Here is a 23,476-nt window from a genome sequence, read left to right on the forward strand (position 1 = left end):
TATGTTACGTATTTATTTAGACGCTGAAAGGTGGATGTGGAGACGTTTTACCACCTTAGACATAAGTAAGAGTCAAGATACACTCATGATTGCTATGTATTACCTGCGTGTGTCTTCCCAGCAGTGTCTGTGCTCCAACACGGTGAGTGTCATGAATCACGTCATTCAGAGAAGTTCGAGCGTGACGTCACGTTTGGTGATGGGAGGGGCCGCGCCGTGCGCGCCGGCTTCTTCTGCGCTGGGCGCGTCTCCATCGGCGGCCAGTCGGCGTCGGCAGCAGCGGATCGCCGCATCCCGAACTGCAACCGCGGCGGCGACGCGAGCGAAACAAAGCAACAAGCTGCGAAAAGTCGCAACCCAGTGGCCCCGGTCCCAAAAGTTGAAACCTGGGGAAGGAGAGCGAGGGGCTGAGAGGAGAAAACAGGATACATCCGCGGACTGTGACGCCTGCACGGCAGCATCAGGACCACCGGGATGGAGGGGGAGAATTACGGTTAGTCTTCATGTCACTCTCACTTAAGACTGCTTGGCTTTGAGTGGATGCTACACGACCCAAGTCCACGATGCTACAGTGACTGCAACTGTGAGTTTGTTTGGCTTTGTGTGTGTGTGTGTGTGTGTGTGTGTGTGTTTACACCATTCTGTGCCCACAGTGATCAGAAGCAACTGTGGTTCACTGAGCACAAATGTTCACACCAGTCTGATTGGACAGCATGGCATGTTGCAGATCAGGACCATTGCAATGTGTCATACTTTGTGTTTACCATACTTTGCATGCACATGGGAAGAGGCATGGCACGTTGGGTTTTTATAAACCAGCCCATTGGATATAAAAAGATCTGTGTGTTGAATTATTGAGCGTCACACTGCAGCTATGTGACAGCACTGGGATGGACACCGGACCAATCCACATATCGCCGCAATTAATGCAGTGAGGAAAAAAAGTTCTCTGCTCTAATGGTTATGAACTCGATCCAGACTGATTTATTTGAACCATGTTGGCATCTATTCTGAGGCGCATGAGGCTCCTTAGATGACACAGCCTTGTTTAAAAAAAAAAAAAGAAGCCCTCATTGCAATAATGAATCGTCTTTAATGTCCTGACATCATGAAGTCCGTCGGGTGACCATGCCAGGGATGTCAGGCCACGATGATCCATCGCTGATGGCTGTGATGGAGTCATCCTTTCAATTATTTAGCAGTTTAGTTTTTATGTGAGCTTAATGCATCTCAAAATAGAAACCACCAGCAATGGCCTCATTGCGAGGTTTCAACTGAAAGAAGGGGGGGGGGGGGGGCTTCCGTGTGTTGTATATAAAAGAATATATATCTATCTGCACTCAAGTACATCTTTTGTCTCTCTACTTCATTGCTTAGTAATGCTCTCCTTACCAATCTAATGCTTTGGACTTTTCATTACCTCCGCCCAGGAGGAGTCTATGATTTTTCACCTCTACAGTATCTGTTGGTCTGTTTGTTTGTCTGTGAGCAGGATTACACAAAAACGACACAATTGATTTTCTGTTAAACTTGGTGGAAGGATGGGACTTGGTCCAAGAAAAGAACCCATAAAGTTTTGTCGCGGATCTGGGCGAGGATCCAGGAATTCTTCTTCCCTTTTCTTCCTAAATGTTTTGATCCCATCCTTTTTGACATTTTCACCAATTTACCAGGGAATGATTTGCCGATCTCGATGATTGAAAACAAAACAGGCACCTTTAGGGGACTGATATCTATGAGTTTGCACACTTTGGTGCAGCTTGGTTGAATTTAAGGCGACCGTTGGGCCTTGGCGGAGGAATGCGCTCCACTGAATGCCATCCTAGGTTATTATTTGACCTATATCAGACATACTGGACATACCCCTCAGAATCCTATTCATTCTGCAGTCGTCAGTATACTCTCCCTACTTACAATTCAGCCCAACAATGAGTCGCCGATTATGTAATCGTCTGTTAAAATGCGGGGCGATGAGAGAAGGGACGCGTCGAAGCTCCCAGCACATTCCGACTCTGACACTCTCACTGTCCCCGACGCCTCCTCAGACAAATCGTCTGCTTGTGAGTCCAGGTCGTATCATCTCTCTGAGACGAGGGGGGGCCCAAGTTATCCATCCACTGTCAAGAGTCTGACAGACTTTGTTTTATTTTGGTACAGCCATGGTGTATTCGTGCCGAGTGTGTGGAAAGACTGTGTATTTCTTGGCCTTATATAATGTGCTGTGACCTTTCTGAAATGTATAACAGAATTAACACACCGTGCCTGATACCTGCTCTCTTAGGATTCACTGGGTGTAGCTCCGTTTCCAGACTCACTTCAAAGGGCTTTGAGCTGTGAGGGTGTCAAAAAATATTTTTGTTCTACTTTTTCCTTTTTCCTCCTGCGCTTCTTTGCCATCTATAGTGGCACATGTCAATGCAGCTCAGCTACCCAGAAATGAGCACGTACGACGGAAACCGGGCCCCTGTTCATGGGCGTGGTGCACGACAGCGGCAGGTACACTGTGGTTGCTGTGGTTGTGGGTGTCCTCTCGCCTCTCGCTCTGAGCCCTCCTCCATTGGCTGACAAGTATCGCTGCGTCTATTGGCCCGTGCTGTGTTGTTTTCCCACTGTATCCTGTCACTCTACGCGTGTGATGATGAGACAGGTTCGCTCCCAGAGCTAAGCCGCTCTCATGTTCAAAGACAGAAAGTCTGCCAAAGCACCAGCAGCAAAGTCTCAGTGGACTTGCGCAGACACATTTTCTCCCCCCCCCCCAATAAAATGACAAAGTGTGACATAAAAAATCAAAGGCAGAAGTTGAAATCTATCACTTCAAAGTCTGAAAGAAGTGCTGCAGTTCATCCTCTGACTCAACCCAGTCTAGAAATAAACATCCTTATAACGCATCCGTTTGTTTTTCATCATATAATGGAGATGAAGAGGAGTACACAAAAGAAGAATATTAAACCCTTTAACGTTAAAGAGGCAGCCGATATGAAAACTGGGCAATGAGTGCTTGCAGCTTTATCAGGAAGCCGTCGCTCGGCACAAGTCAGTCTATGTTTAGTTTGATGAGTTTCATCCTTTGCGGTGAGTGTGTTCAGCTGAGCTGTAGCGGCAAGAGGTGCTTGTTCTGCTCCCACCTCAGAAAGTTGTTAGTCACAGGAGGTGATGCTAACATTAGGCCGCGATGTAGGAGTTCCACCAACACAGAGCAACAAACCTCTCTGCGGGTTTATGTCCAGCCGGGGAAACCTCTTTCAGCACAGAAGAGCAGTCTGCCCATACCCGACTATTTAAATAGACAAACATGTGACTGCATGGTTTTCGACAGAATCTCCTCGCAGACTGGCAGCTCAAGGTTTTCTGTAACGTAACATCCACTTTACTCCTTCAACCTACTCATAATTCACAGCTGAGTTAAAGCACAGTCGGCTGCTCGGTAAACTGCAGAAACCCTCTGGCCTGTTCAGTGAACTTTTGGAATGAGGGTGTTGTTGCGTGCTATGTCCACCTGGGGGTGTGTGTGCATAACACAACTTGAACAACTGGAACCTGCTCACAGCCACCGTTCCATCTAAATAACAATAACTAAGGAACATTCAATCACTGATTATTATTATTATTATTATTATTATTATTATTACTATGAATTAAATGTGACAATTATTGTTTCCCATCCTCCACCTGGAGGCCCAGATTGCAGAATTGACAATAGAAGGGAAACTGTTTAAAGTTGAGCTTGTGCTGTATGCTTTTGCAATATTTAATTACGGATAGACGGAAGCACATTTCCCAATCCCGTTTCTCTGTTCCATGGGAAGACTGTTTGACCATATTAACAATTAGTTAATCTGAGCATGTCTTTGAATGGGCCAGGAAATAATTTCTCTCTAACTTTCAAAAGTGAATTATTGATGTTTGAATCCAAACAAACTAAATGGTTACTTTAATACAGTTGTTTTTTTTTCTGGAGTGCCAGAGCAACATGAGCTCTGTCGGATCAAACGATTATTCAGAGGTCCAGTAAAAGACCTAGTGCATAATTGATCGTTGTGTGTGTGTGTGGGCCCTGTGCACCTACGGGCCCTTAAGGGCTGTCTAGGCTTGTCAGTGAGCGCATCTGTTGCTGTTAGTCTCTAATAGTTAATTTTACACTTGAGTTTAAAGAACCAAGAAGTCCATACAAGGCAATATTAAGCCTAATGAATTTACTTTTACAGTTATGACTACGGCTAACTTGACGTTATTGCTTTCATCAGGACACTTACAGTTTGCTGTGCAGACTCAGGCGTGGACTATCTATCTATAACTATCTATCTATCCATCCATCCATCTGTCTATCTATATGTCTAACAATCTAGTTTAGCAGCGGGGCAGGAATATGCGTGTACTAAAAAAAGAGTATAAGAACATTGTTGCTGACTTCACAGTGTCCTCTGCCACTGCTCCTCCCATGACAGGGCTGCTCCTCTGGGTGATGTGCAGCTGCAGCGTTTTAAAGTAGCCATGGACTGCAGTTCACGCAGGGGTCACTCCGCAGGCACCGCGGCCCTCCGGTGATGATGGCTAACATCAGAAACGACGTCGCAAAAACCCTACAAGCGCAGCGAGAGTGCCAGATCTACCTCATCGCATTCATCCAGCACTTGCCACCTTGCCGGTTGCTGGCCTGCTGCCAGATGATTGACAGAGAGGGCAGTGTCAAATAGTTTATTAATGACCGGCACCGAATGAGAGAGGCTGTTAAGGAGCGACAGGCACTTTGTGTGATTGACAGGCGGGCTGATTCAGAGTGGCAGGCGGAGTGGCCTTTGGTTCAAGAGTGGAGGTAAACGTTACGTCTGTGCTTCACAAGAGGAAGTGATCAATTGTGGCTGATCATGACCACATCTGTGGCAGAACAAGGCCATTTTGTGTGTGTGTGTGTGTGTGTGTGTGTGTGTGTGTGTGTGTGTGTGTGTGTGTGTGTGTGTGTGTGTGTGTGTGTGTGTGTGTGTGTGTGTGTGTGTGTGTGTGAAGAAGAGGTCCATGTGTGTTACGTGGCTCCAAGACCCCAACGTGTGACTCCGGCGCGGGGATTAACTCTCAAATGGTGTGAAAATAATCGAATCAAAACAAATGGCTCACAGTGTTTTGCCCGGGAGCAAATCATTTCTTCTACCCCGTTGCCAAGCAACAATGAAATCTTGATTTTATGTACGATGCTGTGAAGCCCAAAAAATGCTGAGTGACTAGAAGCTAAAAGCAACAGAGGGTAGAGATGGAACAAAAAACAACTGCACCACACAAAACAGAAAGAGGGACATTGTCCGTTCATTGTGATTTCCATGGACAGTAAACTTTCAATCTCTCCCTAAATGTTTCCGTTTATTTCTTTTATTGAATTTCCCTGTGATATCGGTTTCTAAAATGTGGTCAGGCACGTGCAGCAAAAGTCATAGAAAACAGAGGCTTCGTCCTTAAATATGTGATTCCAGTCACCCACTGGCTTTTTGTATTTGTATGTGCAGTGTGTTAGGTCTCAAGCATATCTGCTAGGATTAGTATGCAAAAGTAGCAAGGGAGTGCAAGTGGGAGAGAAAGAGAGAGAGAGAGAGAGAGAGAGAGAGAGAGAGAGAGAGAGCAAACAGGAGGATAGAAGGAGGCTGAGACACTGGCACAAAAGGGGAACAGGGGGAAAGCAGAAGTGATTTCGGCAGAGTTGCAGAGTCAAGGGGGAAGAGAAAGTAGGTGAGTTCGCCGGTCGTGCTCTCGGAGAGGAGAATTCATCCGACGGGGAGATTAGGTGGAGCAGAGTTGACACAGAGCAGGATCCTACACTTGGGAGTCTTCTCCGTGGATAGAACAGCTGGGAGCCCAGAGCCACAGTCGGAGTCGGGGGGCCCCTCGCAACTTCCCCCTTCCTCCACCTGGGGTCTGACTCGGCAGGCGGGAGTCACTTGGCCACTTTGGCACGCAGGGCACACGTCACACTCTGGAGCCATGGGGACAGTGAGTGAACTTTGTGTGTCCAGCCTTCAGACATTCCTGTGTCCAGCTGTGAAGTCGCCCCAGCAAGCTCCAGGTAAAGTCAGAGTTGTGGTGCATGTCCCGTCACAGGAAGATAGTGTTTTTTTTCTGTTGGTTTGGTTGGCGGCTTTACCGTCATCCCGCAACGCTGAACACTCTGATCATTTTTAAAAACCCGTCATTACCATTAGTCTGTGCTCGTGTGACCACACCGGCAACGCATGGCTCCGCCAGAGATGAAAACAAACAGCAGGACGGAAATAGCGGGAGCTTCTTTTGCGGCTTAGGGAGGCTCTCTCCGTCTCATTTGGCTCAACTTAAACCTCTGCCCCGTGCACACACAGTGAGAGAGGGGCGGGCTAATGTTATTACTCAACTGAGCACATCTAATCTACAGCCGGTCTCACGCAGCCAAACTAATTTGAACTGTCACCACATACTTTATTTCCAAACCCGAACCTCCTGCTTCTTCTGCTCCTGTCCCGTTCAAGAGAACATGGCCTCCTCCTCCCGCAGTCGCCATAGTTGTTATAGTGTCCTTCGATAACTGGGACGGTGATGTGGTGCTCACCGGCGGTCACCTCCCGAACCTGGATGAAAGGATTGCAGTGCCTCCCAGTTTGCATACAGACGGGAGGCGCGGGCAGGAGTGGCTAAGTTTACACTCGCCATCTGTCCCCATGTGTCCAGATTTGTTCTTCCATTCTGTTGTAATAACTGTATGACGACCGTGTGTGTGTGTGTGTGTGTGTGTCTGTGTGCGTGTAGTTCATTGTTTTGTGTTGGTCGTCAGGTGTTGCAACGGCGTCACCCTGGACTGTGGGGTAGTGTGCCGGTCTGACGTGTTGACATGACTGAAGCGGCCCATCACTGGGTTGTGGTGAATCAGCTGACTGAGTGTGTAGCAAGGGGAAGCGTTGCTGTCTCAGTGGTTTCCAAACACCTGAATCAGCACCAGGGACGTGTGTGTGTGCGAAGACGGGACTATTCAAGACAGGAAGTGATCTGTCCCAAACAAACAAACAAAAAAGAAATAGACTGACAACATTGGGTGAAGATGAAGAAAAATGATTCCATGAGATGTAGTCAGTGGAATATTCTGCCATCAACTGTGATAGCATTCCTGTTGTGATGGCAGCCATTACATTCCCGCGCCCCAGTGGTGGGAAGAGACCGGGGCCGTGGTGTTTCTGTTTTAAAACGTGATTCATACAAGTGATTCATTGACGTGTGACTCATCTAATGGGCTTCCATCACCATCGCATTGTATCAGCAGCACTGTTACATCACTTCTGCAATAATATAATAATAATAATAATAATAATGATAATAGTTGTGTTGGACATGAGCTGTTAGAATAAAGTTTATTATGTTTATCATGTTTTCTCAGTGCGTCAGCTTTTGCTCTCGCCTGCATCTAAAATGTATCAAGCAGCGTTTTGTCTGTGTACGTCCCGACTTTAAGAATCTAGCTGTGGATCGAACATTGTGTCCCCAGTGGCGGGCGCTGGTCTGCGCAGGCGGCCAGGTGTGCCCGAGATTTTTCCCTGGGCTCCTAGACAGGGAAATTAGTCATGTGGGCTCCAGGAAGAGCTGAGGACACACACTGAACACAAACAAGTCCCTCAGCAGCAGCAGCAGCAGCAGCAGCAGCGTGTTCGAGAATATCTGCCAGATCAGCTTGTTGTAAAGGAGAGTATGGTGCAGTGAGGGTTGATTGCTGTTTTTCGTTTTAGCTTGATAAAAATGGCATGAGATGAACAGGCACAGCTTCTGGTGAACTGGTACAGAATGCGTTTGGTCGCGTTTGTTGGGCGATACAGTATCTCTGACATGTTGTACTGCAAGTCCTGTTATTATTCTGCATATCCTTCTGTCGACATTGTGTCCTACAGATCTGCCTGCAGACACACCCCCATCTATGAGCAGCGGGGGTTTTATTATTTTGCCATTCCTCAAGACTTAGGCTTAATAGTCAGACTCATGCATTATTGATTACTGATGAACAATCGCTTCGTCAGCCTGAAGTCTCCCCGGGCAGCGGCAGTGCTCGTTGGAGTGGCCGCGTCGAGTACAGCGACTAAAAGCGTGTGGAAGAAATGCTGTGAGTCTGGCCTGAGGATGAGTGACTCGTCGGGGATCTCAGCTGTCCTACTTCGCCGGGCGCTCGCTGCATTTTGCACCCTCTTCCTAAAACTGATCCGCAAAGTCACAGCTTCTGACAGCGGCTTTTTCTGCATGTGTATGTGCCGAGGCAGAAGTGAGCTCTGCTGCAGGCTGATATGAAGGAAATGCACTGTTCAGGATACGTGAAGGGTGTGCTACACTTTAACGCGGCAATTTAAAGCACGTTTGTAATTGCAAAGTAATTGGTCGGGGATATAGTGTTTTCTTCCCCATACACACACGGACACACACACACACACACACACACACACACACACAAACAAGAAAAGCTAGATATATTCTCCTACTATTATATGACTCATGTCTGTTCACTCCCTCTCCCTCAGGAAATTATAGGATGGCTCAGTCCAAAGGTCTCGTTTACCTCTGACTGCACCTGTAACAGGAAAACCAGCGGTTTCAGAATTGGCTTGTGTAATTACAATAAGCTGGGGGTGGAGTAAAAAAAACATCAAGCCAAAGAATGTCCACCGTGCCCGTATAGTAATCTCCTGTTTCTCAATAAGCCTCTTTGGGCTTACGGTCGGCTGAATGCTGTTTAGTATGTGAAAGAGACCAGAGAACCACTAAATGTTTCCAAATGTGAGGCGTATAAATAGGTTATTGTGTAACAGGTGTCTGACCATTAGGATCATTCATGTTCCAGTGACGTGTGTGTCCTGATTACATTCATCAACTCGGTTTTACTAATTTAAAAACTCCCCTACATGCTGCGTCTGCGGATTCAACTGTAGTCATTGCAAATGGTCAGCAGGGGTCACTCTGTGCATCTCCTCTCTGGTTACAGATAATTTTTCTCCCACAGCAGACGAACTCAGACCTTCAAACACATACTTCACCTGCTGTAACCTCGGGATCGGTCTCTGCAGTGTTGTCAGGATGGATAAGGACAGAGGCCTGTTGTCTCGGGAAGGACCCGGCTGTGAGAGCTGCTGACCACCACATCGCCCCGGGCGAGGAGTCCCCTCGGGGGCAGGCGTCACTTTAAAGGGCCATTGCACGGATTTCACAGCTCATTATCAGTTTACTTGTTTGCTGACCCTCTCTGTCTGGAGGGTGTTTTCTTAAATCTGATACATAATCGATTGATATAATGAGGGTTATCTCATCTTGAGTTTAGGGCATAGTCTGTATATAAAAAATGGACGTATAGTCACAGTCCGGAAAGTGGAGCCAATGTGGAGGTGCATAAATCCTCTCGAATGACCTCTAGAGGGCAACACATTACATTCATTTAGCAGACGCTTTTGTCCAAAGCGACTTACAGTAAGTCAATAAAACACCTCTGATTGCAAAAAAAAATCAGTTTATATAAAAGTGAATGTACTCCTCACTTGATTCATCACGACAGTAAACATTTTCCTGAGGAGTTTATGGTGTCAGTGTGTAGTTTCTAGGCTTCTTCAATACAGCGTGATGATGTTCATTTTGTAAAGTATGGTCCCGTTGAGAGTTAAATAGACGATTATGAACGGTATGCATTGGAGCGTGGATCTAGCATGATTGATAGGTGGACCAACTCTGAGTCAGGCTCACCCCTCCAAAAATGGTCACTTCTGGTTTCAAAAAACAAAGATGGCACTGGCCAAAATTCTTAACATGTAGGCTTCAAAAATGGCAGCTCACAAACCAATCGGTGACGTCGCGGCGGGTTGCCACTTGGTTTGGAGACGACGCATTAGAGGCCTGCATTATAAATGCAACCTGCTTAAAGATTGGTTCCCATTGCTGCTGGAAAGTGGTCAAAAGAAGGTCTGTCTTGAGGGTTTTAACCAAATGACCATTCCTTCATTGCAGATGGAGCTAATTCCATATGCCCTCAAGGAACAATCCATCCATCCATTATCTATACTGCTCGTCCTCGTAGGGTCGCAGGGGGGCTGGAGTCAATCCCAGCTGACGTCGGGCGAGAGGCCGGGTTCACCCTGGACAGTCGGCCAGTGTAGCGCCGGGCTGGAATCCTAAAGGAACACTGCAGGGAACAATGGCACAGACAAGGCGTTGTTGTATTGTATTACTTTAAATTGTCTGTTGTTCCTGTTATTTTCAAACTGAAGCACACGAGTAGAGCAGAGGAAATCTTTGCCCTTTCAAAGAATTTCTTCAGCTCACTGACACCAGTTGTCGGCTGCATATTTTAACAAGCATGAACCAAAACCTCTTTACACTCTATAATACAGTTGATTCGATTTGTGTGCATAAACACTACATCAACATCGCATTTGTCACATGTGTCTTTGTGTGGAAACAGCAGTTGCAAACAATCGCTTCCGTGCGTTGATATCAACACATGATCTCCGATGATCGTTTAAGGGTCCGAACCGCTCTCTGGCTTCACTTGTTCTCAGCTCTTTAGCACGGATTTACAGCACCGCTCGGGGGAATGGATGAACTCACGACAATGAATCGAAACTTTGTGTTTACCGGCTCCACTTCACAAAGGGCTACATTGTCAGTTGTTGAGTTTTGGCCTCACAACTGAGCCTTTCATTCATTGAAGTATAGCTCAGACTAAAGGACTTCTCAGAGAAGTGATTTTACTCTCTGGGCCAACATGGTCTTCAAACAAGGGGTGAATCCCAGTATTTGCTCTTGATAGATACTCAACACATGTAAACTCCTACTGCATCGACTGTAAAGAGAAGCATTTGAACCTCTGTCTGGCCTCTTTCATTGGCTGTGAGCACAGCATTCCTCTTTGCCATCCTGTATTCATCAACAGGCAGGCACAGGCTCGACCTCGTCTGACAGCAGCACAGTCGTGCAGGTATTATACAAACAGCAGGCTGATTTTATTCTCTGTTAACAAGGAGATGGAAAGATGAGTAGCTCTTCAGTCTTTCATTAAAACATGCAGCTGAGAACATTTCTCCTGGCAGCAACAGATACACGGTCCCTACCAGATGCACCTTTGATCATAGGCAGCATAAACTGTGAAAAAAGGTAAATCAGAAAAGAAGATGAGACTTTTGTTCCTGGGAAGATGCTGTTGGAACTAGAAAGTTGAGCCCCCCCAGTAAAACTTCCAGAAAATGTCAGCGTGAACGCAGTGGACTTTTTTAAAGTTTGGGTATTCAACAGGTGTTTGAAAGTATTAGGCATTTTTCCCAACCACACACACACACACACTGACACACACACACACACACACACACACACACACACACACACACACACAGACAGACAGACAGACAGACAGACAGATAGACAGACAGACAGACACACACACACACACCTGCTTTCGGTGGATGTGGTGAATCAGACGCAGCAATGACATGCGCAAGATATGCGCAAAGAACTACTGCTGAATCTGTGTTTGTCACTCACACTCTTCCCTGCCCCCACTAAGCCCTGTCTCAACAACAGTGTGTGTGTGTGTGTGTGTGTGTGCGTGTGTGTGTGAGAGAGAGAGGGAGAGATAGGCAACAGGGTGTCGACGTAGGCGACAGACGCGTCATCTGGCCCATTTTCCGCACCTTCAGTTTGAGGAGCGTCAAATGAGCAGCGACAGGAGACTCTGACCGGATATTGAACCGGCCTTCCTTCAAAATAAATTTTAATGTTTACTATTATTCATTACGATATGTTAAACATTAAATAAACCATATTTGTAGTAGAAACCAACAGCCTGTGTTTAGTTGTTTGCTTTTATTTCCAGTTTGCTGAGGAAGCGGCTGATATTAGGCGAAATGTAATGCAACCGAACAGGAATCAGGGGCCACTCAAGCATTTTGTTCATTATTGGACATAATTTACAATGAAGAGTAAAGTTGTGGTCCTCCTGATGTAGGCTACTTTTTTGGAGGTGTGTTTGTGCTTTGTAAAGCATCTTAATGCAAACTAATAGGGTGACTGTCTACCTTGTGGCCCCAGCCAAGAAAACTAAAACAAACTAAATGGATTAATAAATGTCAATATGAAAAATATGAATTCAAACAAACTTGATGAGAGCACGTCATCCTCACTGCAGTCAGGTGAAAACCCCCAGAGGCATGAAACCTATGCGGCACATTGGGTCGTGGGTGTTTTATTGTGAAAGTCGTAACCGGAAGCTGGCCGTGTATATTTCTCGTGTCTTGACAGATGACCTCGCGCAGGAGCGGTCGCTCGGTGAAATCCCTCCTCCGCCTCTTCAGACCACTCCTTCGCGCTGTCGACTCGTCCGCTCGCCGAAGAGAAGCTCTCGCCCGGAGTAATTGTTAAATTCCGACGTTAAAAACTAACCAAAAGAGTTGGTACACTTGTTCACATTCGCAGCCGCGGTCGTGTTTGGCGAAGTTTCGACGCTGTTGGGAGCCCGCGGACTGCGGGACGCGCCGGGCGCAGACAGGCAGCATGGTGCTAAAGTCGGAAGACGGGATAGGTGAGTGCGACTTTAAAAAAAACAAAAAAAACAAAACTTCTTCTGAATATGGTTTACTGTGTTCACGTGACTGTGTGGGGTTGAAAAACACGTTTATGAGACTTTTATTCCGATAGACTCAAACCTCTAGTTGTTATTTTTTTGGCGATTAGAAAAAAAGGAAAAGAAAATTAAATCTCGGGAGGCAAATGTGTGCAAGTGAAATCTGGCTCGTCTGTTTCTGGCCTTGTGGACAGTGATTACCCTCTCGGCCATTTGAGCCGCCGCTGATTTCCTTCACAGAAGCAGCTTCGTGCGTGTTTCGATCAAAACGTGTGTGGTTTTTTTTTTTCAAAAAGTCTGCTCTTCCAATGACTTCACAACGTGAAAAATATATGATCAGATCCGCTGTCAATCCACAACGAGAGAGTCCAAATTGATCCAATGTAAATCACCAATGAGTATAAAGGAATGTAAAATTGACCCTGTGTTGTGACTGATATTTATTTTTCAGGGCCGATACCGATATTGGGAGGAAAACAATTTCCGATTCAGATATTTCAGCCGATATTTAAAAAAGTAAATAAAATTGGCAATGACTCCTAAGATGATGTTATAAAACTCTGATGACAAAGACATGTCATTGTGGTTTGGTATTTTACACTTTAACCACAAAAAACATTACTATAAATAACTGTAAATATAAAGAACAACAAATGCAACCAAATATATAGAAGTTGAACTAAGAAAATTAGCTTAAAAAAACAAAAACATCAAATGTAAACATAAATCCACATCCTTTCCACATTGTTTACTCTGTAAAATAAAAGCTTTCACACCGGCCAACAATCACGCGGATACCGATATGTCTGTGAAGGGCTCATATTGGCCAACCGATAACACATCGTCACAGTTTAGTATATTTGCAGATATTTTTTTTTATTGTGCCTTAGGTGTCATTTCTCCAACATCATATTCATAGCTTAGCCTTTCATGCGGTGGCCTGTGACAGTTTAACGGCTTTTTGCCTCAGAGGGAACATCCCCTGTGTCATTTGTCATTGGAGGCAGCAGAGCTTCCAGCAGCAACAGGTGTGAGGGGAGGCAGTGAGCTCCTCCGGTGTCAGCGTGGAGGCAACACTTTGTTTTCTGCATGTCACATTTCAGTTTTTCTTTATTATTGTGTTCCGCTGCGTTAGATGCTCCCCATTACAATCACTATATCGTTCCCATTCGAGGCCCATTCCGGCTGCTGCAATATGTCTGAAAAGATAATTGTAATTCTCTTCATACATAGTGTATTGTTGTACGAGTTTAAAAATGCCTTTTGAAGTCACACAGGCAGCCCTTTGTTTTTCCGAGCATGACCACGTTCATCTTCGCCTCGCAGCATTAATCAGCAGCACCCTCGACATGCGTCACGATTAATCCTTTTAGAGAACAGCGGACGTCTGACTGACCGATCCTGTTATTATGCTGCCGCTCCTTTGTTCTGCTGATGGAAGCGGGGAGAACTTAACACAGTCTCGGGCCTCCCCGCGGCTGAGCCCGGCCCGGCCCGGCACACGGCTGCATTGTGTTTGTACAGGCAAGAGAGATGAGAGAGCGAGAGAGGGGAACAGTCGATTCTCCTCAAGTCCATTCGTCTCTGCCATTTAGAGGTGGGTGGTCTGGGAAGTTAAAGTAGTTGTCACTAATGGCTCCCTAATGAGTGGCGCTGAGAGCTCTAATGGGCCCTCCAGAACAATGTGCCCTGCCTGGCACTAATTCCCCGGTGGTTTGATAATCGTCATCCTCTGCCCATAATCATATTTTAGCCTTCTTCTCTCTGTATCTATTGCAGCCCTCTGCTTTCCACTCAGGCCCGTGTTCATTTTTCTAATATAGTTCCCTCTACAGTGCAAAGTGTTTACTGGTCAGTGCATCGGGGCGTTGTAAGTTTGGTGGCTCAGAGACTTATTATTCTTTTAATCACTTTTTTATAACATGAACTACAAGAATCCAAACAATATTAACCGCCCATCAAAGGTTGCCATTGTCAAAAGTTTCATTACCAGCTAAATAAATGACTCCAGGTGATATCAACAAATATCAGTGTGTTTAGTTTATAAAACATTTTAAAACTGAGCAGTTTTTTAGATAACCACATTAACTAGTTGAATGTTTCAAGATCTTTGCAACAAACTATCAAATTATATATGGAATTATAGCAATTTTTAAATGTTTTATTATAATGTATCTTGGCAACAAACTTTCCAAGTCCATACTTGAGAAAATAAATAAATAAATACATTTTCAATCATTTTGATGAAGTAACAATCGTACTCAAGTAAAATTTCAAGTTATCTGCATGTTGAAAAATATCAAATTTCAAATATGAGAGTTTGCCTTTTTTATCGCAGTTACATGATTGTCAGTTAAATATAGTACAGTTTCGGAGCCAGGAACCTATCTTACATTTTATATTTTTAAGTCATTTGATCAATTAAAGCAATTCTTGACAGATTAAATGTTAACAAAGAACACAAATGTTAGTTGCAGCCCTCGTCTAATCTCCCTGCTGCCTCTCTCTCTGTGCTGCCTGTCAAGAAAACAGAGCTCGGACACAGTCTACAGTTATGAATATGTTATGCATGGAAGACGTATTTCTGCTCAAAGATAAGTGTGGCACACTGTGTTTTTTGTCTGTCTTGCACATTTCAGCCTGCAGTTCACTTTCCCCTCTCCTTTCCCAGCGCTGAATCAAGTGTCTTTCAGGTTTGTCCGCAGCAGGTATAGACACGCCTAGAGTCATTTTCCTCATACTCTGTGATGAGTCGTGTTGATAAGGCCCAGAAATTCAAAATGGCAGCTGCTGGGAGTTTGGTTTTGCTCCGGCAGTGCACACTCAGAAGTCCGATCAGCATGATTTCTTTTGCACGAGTTGTTTGTTCTGCAGGAAAGAGATGTGAAACTGAAAAGCATCCTTGCATTCGCATTGTACGCTTTGCTTCCGACATGGATTATTAGCAGACATTTTTCAGCTGCTCTGTTGGAGCCATTTTGTAACTCCTGGTTTGTGTGCTCGAGTCGGATCATGTTGTGTTAGACTTGTTGACGGTTTTTAAGTATAGCCTTTCCCACAGGACGGGTGGGTGTAAGCCACAGCTTTCACTCCTCCGATCGAATAGTTCATAAACAGGAAGCCGCGCGTTCGACAGTGCGCTTTGGCAGGAAGTGACACTCCACAGTTTGTGCGTGGGCTAAAATTTCTATACTGCCTTGCTACAGAGGAGGTGAAGACAAAGACGGGCTGAGTAGAAAAAAGATTTTTAAAATGTCGTGTGTGTGTGTGTGTGTGTGTGTGTGTGTGTGTGTGTGTGTGTGTGTGTGTGTGTGTGTGTGTGTGTGTGTGTGTGTGTGTGTGTGTGTGTGTGTGTGTGTGTGTGTGTGTGTGTGTGTGTGTGTGTGTGTGGGGGGGGGGGGGGGGGGGTTACTGGCGAGAGAGGATGTTGACAGTAGGACAGCCCCGATAATAATCAAGGCCAATGGCATCAGAGGACAAAAGCCTGCATTGTTGGTAGAAATAGCACTTCCGCCTTTGAGGAAAAACAATGAGAACCCTCCACACTGGCCTATCGAAACAATTGATGCTGATAAATGCCAGTAAAACAGAATGGAAATTATTAAAGAGAGATGATCTTTTGTGTGTGTATATAGGGATGGATTGTACGTGTTTGTGTGTGTGTGCAGCTGCAGGATGTTTGTGCTGTGGAGGAATCTGTGTGTTTGCTTTACACTGAAGCAGTGTGTATGGTGGTTAGCCCTGCCATACGTTCTTCAGCCTCAGTTCCCAGCCAGTCCCATCCTCTGGTCCCTGCATTCCTACAGAGCAGCTTTAACACTGACTGTGAGGGGGGGGGACTGTGACATGGTCATTTCTGTTTGAGGAGCCTTCCTTTCTGTCCCCAGTGACTCTACAGACATCTGTCTAGACTAGACATCGATTGTCAATTCAGCGGTTCATAGTTTTTTCTGTTTGAGTGGAGAAAATGAATGTACCAGTTGATTTTGTAGATTATTTTGTTGCCACTGTAATATCATTATAATATTACCTATTACCTAATGAACATGTTTTTCCAGTCTCAGTCTTTTTCTCAAAACACACTCACTTCTTTATTAGATTATTGTTTGTTGCGGTCTGTAGAGAAAAAATATGCCTCAGCCAATTTTAATGGATTTTCCCCCAAACTCTGCGCATTTTTTTTTTTTTTTTAAATACCACTAGCTAATGCAGGATATAAATCATCACTTGTCAACTCCACAAACACATGGATCCCACACTGACATGAGTCACAGAGGCAGCTGTGTGACTGTGGGACTGCAGAGTGCAGTCAGCACAGCAGAGGGCTCCAGGTTGACTCATCCAGCTCCGTGCAGACGTGAGGCAGGTTGCTCCACGGCAAGTGTGCGCAATCTTTTGGGCATGCAGTCATTAGCATGAGGACAATGCTCAGACACCTTCCTCGACATAAACACACACGATTGTCTAGAGCACAGACTCCACTGTCGAACTGGGGTTTGGAGGTAATATCGATTGTGTGACTGGTCGTATGACTGGTCAGGGGGGGAGCAGGCCTGGCTTCAAGTGCTGACTCAGAACAACAGCTCATGACTTCCTCTTTTTCTTGACCAGACGTGTCCAAAAGAATAATTCATACTTATATTAATTAATCAGTCACATGTAGATAATAATCTTTTATTATCTACGTGTGACTTTGAATGCATCTAAATTTGAAAATGACCTATTTTGGAGTCTTCACAATGTGAATCCCTTTCTGGCCTGTGGCTCTGGTGAGCATGATTCAGCATCTCGACCTCTTAAAAAGTTTGGGTATTAGTGTCCGTAAATCAGTGTTCATCATTAAAGATGCCCCAATCAATCGAATCGGCCTGCTATTAGCTCGATCTGCCACGACACAGATATTTGATATCAGACCTGAGGGATTGAGACGAGAAGCAGAAAAGGGAATGACCACTGGGTGGAGCCTCCATGTTGATGGTAGTGACAGCAAAACAGAGAGAGCGACAGAGAGAACGAGAGAGAGTAGAGAGGGAGTGGAGGGAGTGAGGTGGTGAGTAAGGCTCCTTCCCCAGTTGGACTGAGTCAGTGTGTGTGTGTGGGTGCTTGTGTGTGTGTGTGTGTGTGCGTGCTGTGTGTGAGAAGGCAGTCTATATGAAAAAGCCGGCAGTATCTCTCTGCCTGACTGGAGGAGCTGGCTCCTTCTCTCCGCCACTTGACATGTTGACGTCCGGCTGGTGTGCATCGGACAGGAGCTGACAGAAGAAGGTGAATACCGGGTGGTGTGTGTGTGTGTGTTTTTAAAAAAATATTGAGACGAACATGGAGTAGAAAAAGAAGAGGAGCTCTCTGGGAAGACAGAAATAGTGACAGTTGGGGACGATTTCTCAGTCAGGTTAGCAATTTAATTTGTGTTTATTTGGTTTGTCGATCCCGTGTTTTGTTTAGCTGTTTGTGCATCTTGTAGTCTTTGGGACTGTGATCGAGTTTTTATTGACCGCATCTAACGCCTTTCAAACATCGCTGGTATTAAGGATTGAATCGGTGAAGCTGGAGATGCATGATCCACAGAGACTAAAAAAAAAGAGCTGAAATGATATTCAGACCCAGGGGTAGTTTGACCTTTTGTCCCATGGGGTATTTCTGCTGGGGCGTCGCTCTCTCCAGCCTGTCCTAGGCTCCAGCATGTTGCATTCAGGGACGGACTGTAGATCAACTGACCGACACTTGAGATGATCGAGCACTGGTGCACCAGTGACAGGGCAGTGTGGTGCTGTCAATGGGTGATGTTTCTGTGTGTGTGTGTGTGTGTGTGTGTGTGTGTGTGTGTGTGTGTGTGTGTGTGTGTGTGTGTGTGTGTGTGTGTGTGTGTGTGTGTGTGTGTGTGTGTGTGTGTGTGTGTGTGTGTGTGTGTGTGTGTGTGTGTGTGTGTGTGTGTGTGTGTGTGTGTGTTGGGGGTTGGGGCCAATTATTGCTCATCTATCAAAGCAGTAAAAGTGCAGACGTACATCAAGCGGGCCGCGGCTTCATGACTGCGCTGGCTGTGGAACAAAGATTTGAGATTTCACTTCACCTCAGATGACTTTTGGGACAGAAGGGGCGATTTTCAGAAACAGAAGCTAAACTTGGAAGTAAAGCCGAGGATGCTTAAGATCTGTCAGTTTTTTGTGTGCCTGTGCCTTGTTGAGGAATGTCCCCGAGAGGCGGCTTGCAGACACAAAGGGAGAGCTGTGATCGTCCCACCGCTCGTCCCACTGTCTCTGTGTTGTCCCACCATTCGCCGTCCCACACCTCCCTGGCCAAACACAGGGCTCCTTCTCCTGTTATCTCCCCTCCGTCTGACCCCCTCCACCTCCTCCTACCCGTCTCTCCCCCTTCACCTCCTCCTGCCCCCAGGCCAGGGTCAGGTTGGATGCTTTATTGTGGTCCTTTTTTTTGAAGTAGCTCGGATTCTGTTTTTGTGTGCAGCAGCAGCTATGGATCCGGAGGTCAGAGGTGAACAATTTCTGTTGGGCTCATGCCCACATTACCCACTGGCATTCCTTCACAGCCCCTGCTCTGCTTCATCACAGGCTGTCTGGTTCAGAAGCTGAAGGGGTGTGTGTTTAGGGTATTACTCATGTTGCGGGGACCTAAATCTGTTCACACCATAAGAAGGACATGTCCCCATTATGTGATTCTAATGTGGACAAATTGCAAGACCCAAAATATAAATCACTGAGTTTGTAGGTGAAGACATAAGGTTAAGGTTACTGCTCAGAGAACAAGTTGTTAGTTAGTTTGGGTTAAGGCTGCGGGTCTTCAGGAAATTAATGTAAGTCAATGTAATGTCCTTTGAAGTTATGGAGACATGGCTGTGTGTGTGTGTGTGTGTGCGTGCAAGTGTGTGTGGTTTCAAATTTATATGAGGTAGAGTCCCCTTGGGATTCGCCTCAGTAATGAGATTCTGTCTCATATCACAGATCAGCAGATGAGACAATCACATTTTGAACCACCTTTTCCTTGTTCAAGCAGCAGACAGCAGAGAAATCAGAAACCTCAGAGACATTTGATAGAGACCTGGGGTTGTCCGTCAGTGTGTGTGAGCTCATACGCGTTTTGTCCATACCAGCCCATATAATCAATTGTTTGCATGGGTGTTTTTTTGTGCCCGGTGTAATAAACCTCATCATGAAGTATGCTGCTCCTTTCTACAGATGGCGCTCGTATTGATTTAGATTGGAAGGCGATTGATTGGAGACTATGGGGACCTTGGGGTTGGAGGTTGCGTTTAAGGAAGTTCAAAGAGAACCGTCCATGTGACTATAAGGACAAAGGCTGTAGAGCAACAACAACAGCCTCGAGGAACGTGGGGGAGGGGAGACGGTGGGTGAAACTGAGGTTCTCGGTTGCCTTTTAGAGATGAGATTGGCCGGAAAGAGCAGGAGAGACTCGAGGGATGATGGAGGAACAAGAGGAGGGTTATCAAGTCCCGTGGAAAGTGTGCGAGGACTGAGTTCTCCTGCGTTTCACGGAAACACGTGGCTACAGCCTATCCCCCCAGTCAGCAGATCGTAGGCAGCGCTGTGGTGTTGTGAATACATTCAATGACGTCTCCACCAAGATTCCACATTTTGGTGTCAAACGTCCACAGAGCTTCTACTCTGTCACACACAAGGATGTACAGTGAACAGAATAAATCCTATGGCAGTGTAATTTCGCTGTTTAGATTTCTGTTGAGCATAGAGATTTGTGTATCTTGTGACCCTATCCAGAAGGTGTCTCTAGGGGTTGGCTAAGGTGTGGAACTTATTTATTTGGTTAATACGTTATTGTTTTTCCTGCAATAGAATCTCAGCGCTGAGAGGAGCTCCCTAAATTGGGTCACATTTGAAGGGAGGAGAAGGAGGAGGAGGGTGAGGGATCCTGCGAGCACTCAGAAATAGTAATTTCCTTGTTTTCCGAGGAGAGTTCTTGAGTGATCTGGGTGGAAATGAGACATCTGCCTCTTCTGCGAGGACGGCAATCACTGTGTGTATTAGTGGGCTCCGCCGCTGTGGGAGAGGGAACTATAATTGGTGTCTCCCTTAATGTGGCCTCCGTCCCCAGCGCTCTCTGCTGACCCAGCCCTCTCAAAAACTTAAAAACTGAACCTTGAAGACACACTTGGAAACAAAAGAGAAGGTCAGAATATCAAGGCCCGGGTGAAGCCTCACATGAAGTATAGAAATTGAGGTTAGGTCGTCGAAGGGGATGTGGGATGCGCCAACTCAGGAATTGGCAACGTGATCTTATTAAAATGGAGCGCACTGAGTGATACATTTAGGTTAAACAGCACTCAAGAGTAATGAGGGCCAGGCCACGGCAGGACAAAGCTCAGATTATACTGTCCTGGATTTGGCCAAAGAGCAGTTGTGTCAGCACCTTACAGTAGGGATATTGTCATTATCTTGTTTTTTTTTTAGTCGAACAGCTTTTAAATCAATTTGCTCGCAGCAAGTTATTTCATACAACAAATTGGCAAAACGGATGTGGAATCTGGCTTTATGCCTACCTGCGTCAGATATGGTATTTATTTATACGGCATATGACTGCACTTGCTGCAGGCACACCTCCATGTGCTTGTGTATGTGATTCCCTTGAATCACCTGTTTTCCTGGCAGGGCGAGTGCCTGAAGGAGTGAAGAGTGAAGATGAGGGCGGACAGTGTTCAGCCTGTGGAAATCACCTCTGCTTCTAAGATGCTCCTGAGGGCAGATATTTTGCCGGGGCAGATGAAATGCTTTGCATCTTGTGAGTGTAGCGCATAAAACCCAAACGTTCCCCTCGTCTCATATCAAACCTTTTTATCAATGTCACTGCATCGACAAGACGTGGATGTTATGAGTAAATCTGTCTTTACAGAAGCCGATGCTCTCTCATCACACTATCTTGAACTCATTTACCCTCTCTGTCTTCTGTCTTTCTCACTTCCTGTCTCTTTCTGCCGACGGCCTCTGTTTCATTGGCCCTGCCTGTGCAGAGGTTCGCTGAAAAACATCCAAGCAACGCTCTCACATGCAGAAGGGGAAACAAGCAACTCTCAGCATTCACTTAAGTGGATTTTAATCCCCCACTCATTCGCTGTGTCCTGGAAAATAACACCCACGTGGTGCCCACCTCTGGCACAAGCGTGGGTGGGGCCTTCCCCTTGCCTGATGTGGTTTGATTATTCCGGGTGGAGCTGGGAAGGCTGTGACCGTCGTTCCTGATTGGCTCCGTGAATAACTCTTGATCATGTGGGTGACGTCAGATGACGTGTGCGGCGGCGGCATGGCCCGTTGAGGAGAAAACTTGCCCTTTAATCGCAGGGTCTGAGTGTCATCCTGCATCTGTCTCGCTGATGGAGCAAGATACTGATTTTCTACAAGCTCCTCGTTTGTGCTCTCAAAGGAGGCAAGTGAACAGACAGTTTCCCTCCCCAAATGATTACGTTCCATTCCTCAGTCTCGTAGTTCTGTCTCCTCCTCTGTGTCAAATTATAGTCCTTTCTGTCGCTCTTCTCCCCCGCGAGTCCTTCACTCTGTGGTGCTCCTCTAAGCCAAGAACGCAGTGGTTGTAGTTGTGTTAGATCTCGCTGTCCTGCGCCGTGTGGCGTGGTCTCTTTTAGCGTCCGCCAGCCGCCCAATCTGACCTCATACTTCCAGAAAGAGGAATGTACTTATTTGCTTTAAACTCGTCCTATCTTTCACTCTTATTCGCGCGTCTGAACATCCATACTGCTACGTTTTTATATTTTAAAACTAAAACGATCCCCGTCCAGACAAATGTTTTAGTTCCACATCAGATGTAATCTATACTAACAGCTGTAAACGCATGTCACGTCTATTCCCTGAAGTCAGTTGCTTGGTTACAGAAAATACTATTAACAAGAAACAACAATGGTGAAAAGTCAGAGCAGACAATTTCTTCTCTTTTTTTTTCCTGGACCGATGGCGAGGCCGAAACGTTACTGAATGTAAGTGTTTACAACGTATTGCATTCACTGCCGGTAGTTGAGTCGTGGCCAATAATAATGGGGTAAGCAAATGTGGGCGTCTATGTCATCGTTTCCAAATGTCACTATTTGGTCTGTCCACACTGAACCGCTCCTGTGGAGTTTTCAAACAAAAATGGAGGCATCAGCGTTTCCAAATGTCTCAATTTTAGGCACTGGAAAAGTAGTGATGTGGATGTAGCATCAGACCTATAAGAGCTTTTTTGTATGTCCCAATATCCCTCTCTCTCTCTCTCTCTCTCTCTCTCTCTCTCTATATATATATATATAAAAATATATATATATATATATATATATATATATATATATTTCTTAATGTTTAATGTTTCTTAAACATTCTTGTCTTCCCTGATATGAGATGCTCTCGAGGGACCCGTTTTACCAAGTGAAAAACAAGGCCGTGCAACTGTTTATTTTGGTTCCTGCCTTAGCTCACTCTCGCGGTTTCCATGGAAACCCAGAACATTTGGGATGGATGCTGCCGGTTCGACAACACGAATACCGTAGGCCGTGAGGCACGGTGTGTGAAAGGTCAGCCTTGAACGGAGTGCTACCTGAAAACAAGACAACGACAACAGACAAAAACTTCCATTGTCTATTTGCCGACATTCCAGTGGATGTCATGGGTCATGCTGTTTATTGAAATAAGTGGTCTCCATTTTGCTGCATGTGTTTACCCTCTCTGATATCTGCTAAATGCTGTATAGCAAGATTCAATCTTCCTGGCAGGAAGTATAGAATCAGCTGTTGGTGGTGCGTTTGTGCACATTTCTCAAAGCACCACGCAGCTCATAGCTTCTGGGTTTGCTGGTTGTGTCCTTGCTTTATTGATTGCCGTGCCAGAATTTATTCTTTTCAGCTTTTGTAACGTCCACTGT

At 45.7% G+C, this 23,476-nt stretch overlaps 1 protein-coding gene across 4 annotated transcripts in view; it reads left to right on the plus strand.

Moving 5' to 3' along the window:
* Nucleotides 1-257: 257 nt before the first annotated feature.
* Nucleotides 258-23,476, plus strand: part of cyth1a (cytohesin 1a) — a 38,988-nt gene continuing 15,769 nt past the window's right edge. Inside the window, exon 1 of one of the 4 annotated variants that reach the window (XM_035614637.2) lies at nt 258-493. In XM_035614637.2, coding sequence (XP_035470530.1) covers nt 475-493 — 19 coding nt within the window. In that variant the 5' untranslated portion in view covers nt 258-474. Of the gene's footprint in view, nt 494-5,723; nt 6,050-12,304; nt 12,545-17,610; nt 17,852-23,476 lie in introns of those variants that run through there. The other 3 variants (XM_035614639.2, XM_035614636.2, XM_035614638.2) reach the window with 3 other exon arrangements.

The sequence above is a fragment of the Scophthalmus maximus genome, chromosome 17 (genome assembly GCF_022379125.1).
Source record: "Scophthalmus maximus strain ysfricsl-2021 chromosome 17, ASM2237912v1, whole genome shotgun sequence".
In the NCBI taxonomy this organism is placed as follows: Eukaryota; Metazoa; Chordata; class Actinopteri; order Pleuronectiformes; family Scophthalmidae; genus Scophthalmus; species Scophthalmus maximus.